Source organism: Homalodisca vitripennis, chromosome 7 (assembly GCF_021130785.1).
Source record: "Homalodisca vitripennis isolate AUS2020 chromosome 7, UT_GWSS_2.1, whole genome shotgun sequence".
Taxonomy (NCBI): domain Eukaryota; kingdom Metazoa; phylum Arthropoda; class Insecta; order Hemiptera; family Cicadellidae; genus Homalodisca; species Homalodisca vitripennis.
Window position 1 is genome coordinate 18,632,955 of NC_060213.1, and position 12,140 is coordinate 18,645,094.

Consider the following 12,140-nt stretch of genomic DNA (forward strand, 5'->3'; position numbering starts at 1 on the left):
TTGCCTCGCTGGCTGTGCTGTATTGTTTATTGTGTGTATAAGAATAAGAATCATTTATTCCATTGATCTGTTTACAGAAATAGGACAAGTCATTTTAAAATTACATACATTGTTAGAGCTAAAAATTACATTAACACAAAAGTGTTGTAAAAAAGTTCACATGAAATTTAAGTAATGTAGCAATAAATAAAAGTAATTATAGTTAGTTATAAACTAAAACCTAACATTAATATGGCAATTCATGAATTCCTCAATGCTGTAAAAAGGATTTTTCACTAGCCAATCATATAACTTTTTTTTTAAATATTTTAAAGGAAACAAGTCTCGCATCATCAGGCAGCTTATTAAAAAAATTTATAAAATTTAATTTAAACGAGCTTTTAGTTTTAGCTAGTCTGTGAGGCTGGTGTAAAGTGACTATGTGTTTATTATTGTATTTAGGCAATATGGAGGATGACAATGAACTAGTGGAAGACTAGGAGTGAACAGGACAATTCCAATTCAAGTTCAGAGAGTTCTACCGATGTGAGTTCAGTCCATGTTTATGGACTGTTTTCAATTTTTTTCACAAGTTGTGCAATTGACGATGACTTCCGCGAGTGACAGTGCCATTTGGGAGTAATAGACCCAGTGTCCTGCGGTACTGACTAAGCGGGGACCGGCACCAGATGCGGCTGACAATTGTCACAGTTATGACGTCACCAAATCTGACAGTGGGATTACCTGGACAACCTTGTACAACCTTTTTGGCTGCTCTGACTTCATTTTGGGTAAGTTAAAAAAATTATATATGTTCCCGCATTTACCATGACTGGTCAAAATTTTTTTCAGCAGCGAATGTGTTAAGTAGTAGGGAATTATGTATTTATGTTGAACTTGAAAATATGCAGAAATAAGATATATTTTTATATACGAGGAAATATTATTTTTAGATCAAAACATTGTTGATTCATCAAGTTTTGTTTGTTTCTGTAACAGCAAAATAAAAAAGTAATTAATAATATTATGATCAGCATAAATAGTATTTTTATATAAAACAAACACCCCCACTTTCATTACATTATCTGAAGAACTAGCATGTATGCTTACCAGGTTTATAGGTTATTAAACTTGGACGGTTCATCGATTTCTTGTAGCATATAAAAATATCTGCCCCCACCTGTAAATAGAAACAAAATTGGACATCAAATATTTATTTTCTTAAAAAACACAAATAATTGCTTGATAGCAGATTCAATCCCCCCCCCCTATTTTCTATTCTGACTTCGGCCCACGTATTAGTTTCATTTTAAGTGCGATTGTGCAAATAAGGCCAACTCCATGTTAATGTTTGTATATATGTCCTAATACAATCTCAAAGAGTTTTGGGAATCCTATGAAAATACAGGTTCAACATCTCGTGCTTTCCAGTTGATTAACAACCAAGAAACAACATTACAAATATGGATAGAACTAAGTATTCAATTTTACAGATGGTTTCCGAACAGAGAAAATCACTACCCCACACCCAGAGAAACGTTGAAGTAGCCCATACAAACTTGTGATAAACATTTTTTTTTCAAATTAATGTGGTATTATTAGCAAACAAAATTGTATTTATACTGACAGCAGATGAGAGAGTATTATTACCAAAGAGGGCCTAGCACAATACCCTGCATAACTCTAAAACAAACACATTTTTAATTAAAAAATATATTTGACTCCATTTTTTTCAAGTATTTGTCCTTAGTTTTTGTTTTAATAATGGGAATTTAAGAGTAAACTAGGTCCTCTAATTAAATGCTTCCCTAATTTGGAAGAAGTTTTAAGTGATTTACACAATCAAGGGCCTAAACATAAAGTAAGGGAGGTGCCTCTTTCCCTGTAGACAAAAAAAAATTGTGTTATTCACCTGATGAGATAAGACAGACAGTTGACATGACGATGTAGCTTGTATTGGCTACTATTAACTTAATTTACATTTAAAACACACAAACCAATACTTATAACTTTTATTTTGTGAGACCTTTCAAGGCTATCTTCGCCAGGCACATCACAAAAGTAAATACCAAATATTATTAAAATTAAATTTAGTTGCATTTACTTTCGTGATGTGCCTGACGAAGATAGCCTTGCTACCGATAGGTCTCACAAAATAAAAGTTTTAAGTATTGGTTTGTGTGTGTTTTAAACATAATTAAGTTAAGATAGGCAGTGTATGTACAGCTTACTTAGACAAAGTCCAATACCTTTTCCTTGTAAAGATATTGATTTAATACATTTTGATTAGAATATTAAAATGGTTCATAGTAAAGAAAATTCCTTTGTAGATAGACCAATATTCCACTCTAAATCTACAGAATCATAGGAAAATTTCTGCCAATGTGGCTCCCTCTACTTTCATTTAGAAATCAGCTTGTTTGCAATATCCTTTTGTTTGGACTGACCAGGCCCTTGTTGAGGTTCTTGTTGATCATACAGAAGGCGTGTGGGGGCATCTCGCCCTTGCTGCTGCAGATGACCACGATCTCGGTGACGACCAGAGCGCTACACGGCATGCTCGGCGGTGCGCGGCGGTATGTCAGGAATGTCTTGGCCACCGAGTTGTTCACGTTGGCCAATCTGCCGCCTACCGACTTCTCCAGGATCTCTGAATCTGGCAGGATCCGCTCCTTGCCCTCGTACATCACCCTGCAAGTAACAGTGCTGCCTTAGTGTGAATAGTGGAAAACTTAAAAAACACTCTCAGTTAAAGGAATGGACAATCCAAAATCTTAATAAATCACACAAAAATCTAACTTAATTAATCATTTTCCAAAGCATTTGACGATTAATTTTGTATTAAAAGTAAAATTACTAGCTGTTTAACGAAACTAAATGTATCTACAATTATTTTTGCGAGCAATTTTGGTTACACTTTACAACGGACCCTAACCACCAGCACACCAGTGTTTTTGCCCGTTTCAGGTTGTGATTTATTTCCGTCTCATGAACTGAATCTCAACAGTAATATTACTTGTATCAACCTAATACAACTTTTAAATTAAAACATATTGTGCTCTTATTGTTCATAATACGTAGTTTTAGAGAATTGGATAAAAAGTATTAAAATTTGTTAAATAAGAAATTAAAATAAAATATTAAACTATTAAACCGTACTTTATGTTTAAATCATGCTGTAGTATACTAAGATCACTGATAAAATCTAGTTTTAATAAAATGAACTCCATACAACAAATCTTCACAATTTAAACCTTCTCCACCCTTCTCTCTTAAACCTTCTCTCTATGTAAGAAGAAACAAAACTAAACGAATGTTACAGCGAATATTTATTTTATGTTTATATAATTTTCAAAATAGCATAAATAGCAAAAAATAGCATTCTGTAGAGAAACTTCAAGTATTTTCAGGTCTCGCAGACTCAAGATTTTAGTTGGTATGAAAAATTGATTTCAGTAAACGTTTTGCAAAACCAAAACTTATGATACGGTTAATGTTCCATATAATCAATAGAAATAAATTACTTTTACTAACACCAACATAATGTATGAATCTATGTCAGATTAGAATTTTTAATGTGTCACATTAATCATATGTTACAAGACATTTGACGTGACTGTAGCCGACTTGCATGAGAAGCATTCATATGAAGTGGATGAAAAATAAAGACATCATTTTATCTAATATGAATCCATCACATTTAAATCAAACGTAGGAGTGAACATTCAACAGTAACAATACTGTAATATTGGTTGAACATGTAGATCAAATGATTATAAAAAACTTAAGTTCAACAGGAAAAATTTAAGTTATCATAAAGAGTTTACCGGAAAAGAATATTTCACACAATCATTATGCATTATTTGGCAGTTCAAAGAACAAAAGGTACTTATGATTTGAAGTGTTCAAAAAGCTCAAAGGAGTAACTAATTGTAATTTTTGATAAAAGAGATTTAATAAGACGTATTGTAACAATCTAAAATTAAATAAATGATTAATAACATAATATTTAATTATATTAGAATAATTTAGATAGTTCCAAAACATTCATTGATTTAAATCATATTATTTAAACGTTAAACTTGCAGCCTACGGAGTGCAAAACATTTAGAGGATCTCTCATCTGCCTTAGAATCGGATCACGTCAACATATACCAACCAAACCAAACCAATTAATAATTAAATTAATCTATTAAATCAAATTTTACATCTTTTAATGAACTATAAAATTTATTCAGTTCCTAAATTCGTCAATTTCATCAGAGAATGTGCGTCAAACCGTAGGACTAAATTTACAACATGTAATTCGGACTTCATTCTATTGAACTTGTCTAAATTATATCAACTAAATCAATAATATAAACTCTCACATGAGTTATATACAAATTCAATACAAAACTTGGACATATAAATCGTTAGTGGGTGTATTCATCAAAAAATTTGGCCAGATTGACTATTAAACATTGATAACTAGTTTGAATTAAATGTAATTAATACAGAAATATTAAAACACACTAAAATTTTACAGGAAATTATCTTGTAATCATAACAAAATTGACCTTACGGCTTCATATTACACAACAGTTCAGTAGCCTAAACTAATGCTACAGTAACTGGTGACGTTAGACCTGCAACATATACTGGACCTTTGTTAAGTCATGTTATTTATTACATTGGTTGGGCTACTACTACATCAATAAATCTGATAATGTCAGTTTTAATGGAGATAAAGATAACCATTGTACAAATATAGCTATTGCTCCACTCAAAGCGTGTAAAGGCATTTCAAATGACTGCATACTTTGATATTTTCGTCATTTTGGTTAACCAAACCCTGAAACAAATTTACACCACTGGTTACAAATTCATTTATATGTGCATACATGTGTGTGTGCATGTACATGTCTATATCATCATTTGCATTCATTTGACTCTTGAAGTAGTACACAAACTTCCCGTACGGGACATGTTTTAGGCCAGCCATTTTACAAACACTTATTTTAACCACAACCAATACTCCAAATATAACATAGTGTTATGTTTACACTTGTTTTTTTTAAATTTTATTATAACTGTATGGTGCTTCAAAAAGTAAAGCAAAACAAAAAATATTAATAAATTTAAGTTAACCTAAAATTCTATTTTATACCTAACTTGTAGTGTATACCAATAAATGAATTCTATCTTAAAGTTATGCTGAATTTAGAAATATCTAGTTTACAATAATTACTGTATTTATATTCCAACAATACAGATTTTTCACCAAAAACTCATAAGCATTTCATATCCCTCACAAAATACATTAAATACTACCAAAATATAAAACAAATATATTTAGTACTCTGTAAAAATACTTAAAAATCGTTCTAAACCTACAAAACCGTATGTTTGACGTCAATACGTTTCTGAATGTAACTGTAAATAAAGATGATTGATTGAAAACAAACACTGCTGGTTATGCAACAACACAATGTTTAGCCACAAGCTGTCAGCATTTCTTGATATCTATTTTTTTTAATTTAAAACTTTCTAATATTTGAGAGTCCGATTATTTCTCTTTGCTACCATAATGACTTTTATTCCGATCACATTACATTTATTTCTTTAATAGTTGTGTGCCATAAAACTGTGTAAACCGTGATACAACAACTTGTCAACCACTAAGGTTCGGACCACAAAATGCTGATTGGGAATCTTGCTGTAAATGTAAAGGGCTTATAAAATAAGGAAGTTCCATCCAAAGACGAGTGTTACTAGTTTTATTTTTTTTATTCAACTCTAAGTGAATTCTTTGTTTGAAGGTTATTTTTGACGATGGAAGGATTGTGAAGGAAACAGGATTTTTCCGGACATTTGCCATTGTTCAGTGAAAAAAGAAATCAGTAACACTACGTTTCGAAATCTGCAATCTGATCTCTTCTTCAGGTGTAAAGAACTAACCTAATACATAATTACAAACTAGGTTAAAATAAACAAATCTTACCAAAGCGTTGTGGCACGCCTAAGTCAGGAATTACAACCACCATGTTGTTTGTCAACTTCACTAACTCTAAAATCATGCACTTAATAAAAAACTATACACAACACTAATCATTAAATCTGAACTACGGAATACAAGTCACAATATGTCTGCATTCTTCTACTAACCACCTACGACTGACCAGAGGGCAGTTTGGTTTATTTGTAATAAACCAATGCGGAGTCACAATATGGTTTTAAGAAGTTCATCTCGCATGAACGAATAATAACGAAAGGATCCATTCCTGTCCCCCTTCCTTTTTATATCCACCATCTTGTTTTTGTCTGCCGTGACGATTACCATTGGCTAGTGCCCTCTGGTCAGTCGTAGGTGGTTAGTAGACGAATGCAGACATATTGTGACTTGTATTCCGTAGTTCAGTTTTAATGATTAGTGTTGTGTATAGCTTTTTATTAACCCTTTGCACGCCAACGTACCTTCTACACGGACGTCGGCCATTTTGGCGGAAAACGGGCCAGCGTCCGCTATACTAGTACGTTCGTTTAATTTACAATAGTCTGCTTATAAAATACTTAAATCATTTGAAATTCGACTATTCGATAGTTAAATAGTTGAATTCATAAGTTAAAAGTGGTTTTATGCTATTTGGAACAGTTATTTGCTTTGCTTTATAGTATTTGTTTTGACTTTGGTGGTAGCAGCTGTTCCGACGATCAGTCTGTGTCATACTGTAACAAGCCGTCTGCATCGTGCTGTGTTTACGTTTATGTTTGTTTGCTTATATTGATTTCTGAAGAACTTTTTTATGTGTATTACTTATATTTATATTGTAAAATGAGTAAACGAGGGCGTAATAAGTCACCAGTTAGTGAAAATACTTTATTTAGTGGACTAAATGAAGCGGGAGTGAATGTTGTGGATGACGATCTCGGCGATGAATATGTAGACAATATTTTAGAATCAGAGGAATCAAATGTAGATTCTGATTCTTGTGAAGATGAACATATTAGTGATATTTTGGATGATACCGATGAAGACCCTGACTTTGTGCTGTCGGATATAATTTAGGCTATTCATCAGATGAAGAACAGCTACCATCTACTTCTACAGGTAGGCCTAGCGGTAGAACCAAGGGGTAGGCCTCCTCATATTCTGCCAGATACTTTTGTTGCCGATCCAAATAATTTAGCTAGCCCTAGGCCTAATAATATTACAAATCAACTCAACAATAGAGCACGATTAGGCAATCAAGCCATTCCTGAAGACTGTAATTGGAGAATAACTAATGGAAATGATGACCCTGGCAATAGTACAAACTTTGTTTTCACTGAAATACCTGGCCCAAAACACTGTCCTCAAGGTGATGCAAAGCCAATTCAATATTTTAATTTATTTTTTACTCTAAATTTACTCCAAACCATTGTTACTGAGACTAATCGCTATGCCAATGACTACATGCAAAAACACCCAAATTTGTCATCTAGTGCTTAGAATGCAATAATTGGCGACCTGTTTCACTTGCAGAAATTAGGGCATTTTTAGCCGTCATCTTGAATATGGGGCTCAATAAGAAACCGACAATAGACATTTATTGGTCAACACTAAAGTCACAGTCAAGTCCTTGGTTTCGTGAGATGTTCAGCAGAAACCGTTTTGAAGCCATCCTCCAATTTTTTCATTTAGTTGATAACCGTATCCTCCCTAAAACTGGTGAACCTGGGTATGATCCTGCTGGAAAGTTTCAACCATTGTTAGAACATGTCAATAGACTGTTCAGGACTTATTATACTCCACATAGAGAACTTTCTATCGATGAAAAGTCTTGTTGGAACAAAAAGTCATTCACAGCTACTACAAATATCTCCCCAATAAACACCACCATAAATGGGGTATCAAGTTGTGGATGATATGCGATTCTATTTCTAAATATTGCCTAGGATTTACATGCTACAAGGGTAAAAGGACAAAAATGAGGGATGGACATACTGAACATGGACTTGCTTATAGAGTTGTTACAAGGCTACTGAGCATCGGGACAATACTTAGGGAAAGGCTACCACTTGTTTGTACACACAATTTTTTCAGTTCCATTTCATTAGCTAAAACATTTATTTAGCAAATCAACTTATATAACCGGGACTATTAGAAGAAATAGGAAGGGGATTCCTGATCAAATAAAGGCAAAGTTGAACGTTGGTCATAGAGATGTACATGAGAAATGATAACTTACTTATGTTAGCCTATAGGGACAAAAAATCTCAAAAGAAACCTGTAATCCTCTCCACAAAAGGTACAGTAAAATCTGTGGAGAAAAAGGTAAAAAAGAGATACAATGGAGACGAAATACAAATGAAACCTGACATGATTGATCAGTACAATAAGTACATGGGAGGAGTAGATGGATCTGATCAGATGTTGTACTGTTACCTGGATGAGCGAAGAGAACACTCAAATATTGGAAAAAAGGTTACTTTCAATGTATTTGCCCGCATGATTTTGAAATTGTTACATACTGTACAAAGAGAATTGCACTGGGAAGCAGTTGTCAAGGCTTTCAGTTTACAAAAAGCATAATTGAAGACCTATCCCAAGAATGGCTAGACACACAAACCAATTCAACCCCGAAATATGGCGGTGGAAATGGAGTGAATGGTTTTGGTATGGAACACTTACCTGGAAAAATAAAGAAAGGAAACTGTTGTGTGTGTAGTAAAATTAGCACTGCAAGTGGAGGTCCTAGAAAGAAATCTAAATGGATATGTAAAAATTGTCAGAGAGGTATTCATCCTCTCTGTTTTGGACAGCACCGGTGTTAGGACATTTTAACCTACTTGTAAAATAATGTAATATGACTATTAGTGTTAGTTTTTTGGTTGGGAAAGGACAAAAAGACAAGTAATATTGTGTATGTGTGCAATTTTCAGTTTTTTAACTTATATATATGCTACAGTGCTTATTAGTTTCCACCAAACATTATATCTGATTATACGTATAAGATTTTTGGAAAAAACAAAAAACATACTTCCACATAAAGGTAAGCTTTTCAAATTCTGTAAACTAATAGGTTATTAAATATAGTTTACTGATACGTGTTACTTTTTTTTTGTTAAAATTTTTTTTGTGTCAAGAGGATTTTCAAATACATGTACATTTATGCTAATAATGTATATAAATATATACACATTCCAAATGAATGTGTAATGAGATAAACAAACAGCGAAAGAATCATTAAATTATGTTGAAAAATAAAAAAGTTATGGTACATTATGTATGCCCATGCAACAGGCTTCAAATTTGCCTTGGCTCTTTAGGGCACGTACTTATTGAAAATGGGCCGGCGTGCAAAGGGTTAAGTGCATGTTTTTAGAGTTAGTGAAGTTGAATAAACACCCATGGTGGTTGTGATTCCTGACTTAGGCGTGCCACAACGCTTTGGTAAAGATTTGTTAATTTTAACTTAGTTTGTAATTTATGTATTAGTTCTTTACACCTGAAGAAGAGATCAGATTGCAGATCCGAAACATAGTGTTACTGATTTCTTGTTTCACTGAACAATGGCCAAATGTCCGGAAAAAACCCTGTTTCCTCCATAGTGAATCTCATTGGTGAGATGTCCTGTAGACAGATACACAGACAGACTCGTAGAGACAAGACGTTCTTAAATCCCCCGGCAGGTAAAAGAGGAATTTTGTCAGCCTACTGGGTGTAGGGCTTCAATGGTGCTTAGCCAAATTCTATGGTTGGACATACATCCTCATAGAAAAACCATTCTTGCCTATATAGAAATGAAGTTTCATGCAAAATTTAAAGTCTACAAGTGATTTTTCTCAACTTATCTTACTTATGATATTTTCACATTTTTGTTCATTGAGTTAGGTTTCATAGCAGTGTTTAAATAATAAAGTTCTGGTTAGATAGAGAGGGTACTACAACGCAAGAGTGCGCTGAAATCCAATCTTGTCACCAACTTCTTTTTACAGTATGAATAAGCTGCGTGTAACATGTCCTAATCTCATATAACTGTACCCAGCTGGTTTAGACATATATTTATTCTGCTATTTTCTCGTTGCCTTCATAATTTACCCATAAGACCAATGTAAAGAATTTGGTAACACAGCCAAATTCCCATGGAGTGGGATGCACCATCATCGAACTCAGTGTTGCTTATACGAGGGGGTACCCAAAAAAAACCGAAATTATTTTATAAAAATTATATATTATCAAATTTTTTACAATACGACCTTATCTCCTTCAAAATAATCTCCATTACAACTAATACACTTGTCCCAACGGTATTTCCATTGATCAACACATTTTTTGTAGTCATCTTTAGAAATGGCTGCAAGCTCGAGCTTCGTTTTTTTCTTAACCTCTTCAACGCTGTCAAATCGTTGACCTTTCAAGCCTCTTTTCATGTGTGGAAATAAAAAAAGTCACATGGAGCGAGGTCAGGCGAGTAAGGTGCGTGGGGCAGCGCAACCATGCCGTTTTTGGCTAAAAAACTGCCTAACTGAGATGGCTGTGTGTGCCGGTGCGTTGTCGTGGTAGAAGAACCAGTCTCCAGTCTGCCCACAAATCGGGTCTTTTCTGGCGAACACTGTTGCGCAATCTTCTTAAAATCTCCAAATAAAAATGTTTGGTTGACAGTCTGACCTGGAGGAACAAACTCAGAATGAACAATGCCTTTAGCATCAAAAAAGCAAATCAACATTGGTTTTGATGTTTGATTTGACTTGCCGACATTTTTTTGGACGAGGTGAAGATGGCGACTTCCATTGGCTTGACTGTTGCTTAGTTTCTGGGTCATAACCATTAGCACCATGACTCATCACCAGTAATTACCTTTTCCAGAAAATCGGGATCATTTTCGAGATGTTCTTTCAGAAGGCGGCAAGTTTCAACTCGATGTTGCCTTTTTGATGGTCAGTCAGAAGTCGAGGAACAAATTTGGCAACAACCCTTTTCAGTCCTAAATCTCCTGTTAAAATTCGCTGAAACCGAGCTCCAAGTTAAACCCACTACTCTCTGATAGTTCCTCAATTGTCTGTCGACGGTCGGTGAGCACAAGTTCACGAATTTCTCAACATTTTCGTTCCCGTGTCGAGAGGTTGATGGACGTCCAGAACGAGGTTTGTCTTCAATCGACATGTCGCCATTTTTAAATCGAAGCGAACCACTCGTAGACCTGAGTTTTCCCCATAGCATCATCTTTTGTAAGCTGTATTCAACATTAAAAATAGTTTCTGCAGCATTTTTACCAAGTAAAAAAAACAACATTTCACAGCTGCACGTTGTTCACTTAAACTTGCCATGACAAAAAACGAAACAAGAAACAAAACAGGGTTAGCGAAAACAGTCACTACGAAGGAACAGAATGCACTAGGACAACGGAAACTGGGGTCACTGAGCTCGCAATTGGGTTGCGCGACACACGCCTAGTGGCAGGAATGTGTACTACACGCTGCCGGCTGCCAGCAATACAATTCCGGTTTTTTTTTTTTGGGTACCCCCTCGTATATAAAATTAAGCTCATGCAAAATTTCAAGTCCAGTTCAGTTCGTTTTCAAGATTATCACTGTTAACTTTAGATTTATTGCTTTATTTATTGTTGAAACTTTATAGTTTATTCTTGTTAAATATTGTTACGGTTTATTTCTATCTGTACCGCTGTTCATAGTTTATTTACCTTGTTATCTACCGTCTATAGTTATTCTCTTTGTTATTTCTGTGTATAGTCATTCTCCCTGTTACGTACTTTTACATAGCTTTTCCTTTGTTACGCTGTTACAAATAGTTTATTCTATGTTACTTTGCTAGTTATTTAAATTATGTCCAGGTTTTTTTTATTTTTTTTTTTTTTAAGCGTGAGGAAAATGTTTGAAATTATCATAAATTTGAACATGTATGCTTAGTGTGAGCGTTATTATTCTATTTGTGTTGCAACCGACTTGCTTTATTATGGTGAGTATCACTTGTTAATATTATAATTTATATTTATAGTTAAGTAAGTATATTACTGCAGTTTTTCTGGTCAGTTGTTTCTATGTCATATATTGTCAGCTATGCCATCTTATTGTGTCAAATATGTTGTATAATTATAATGGTTTACCATTGGAAATAAATAAATAATCATGCTGATAGACAGAAATTAAATTTTTCCAGCTCCTCGAGTGAAAGGCTT

The 12,140-nt window shown here is 34.0% G+C and overlaps 1 protein-coding gene across 1 annotated transcript in view; it reads right to left on the reverse strand.

Moving 5' to 3' along the window:
• LOC124366630 (DENN domain-containing protein Crag) overlaps positions 1-12,140 on the reverse strand; it is a 50,400-nt gene that overhangs the window by 15,094 nt on the left and 23,166 nt on the right. The window contains exons 3-4 of the mRNA XM_046823227.1: positions 2,427-2,670; positions 1,090-1,159 (exon numbers count right to left, since the gene is read on the reverse strand). Of these exons, the coding sequence (XP_046679183.1) occupies positions 1,090-1,159; positions 2,427-2,670 (314 nt within the window). The remainder of the gene's footprint in view (positions 1-1,089; positions 1,160-2,426; positions 2,671-12,140) is intronic.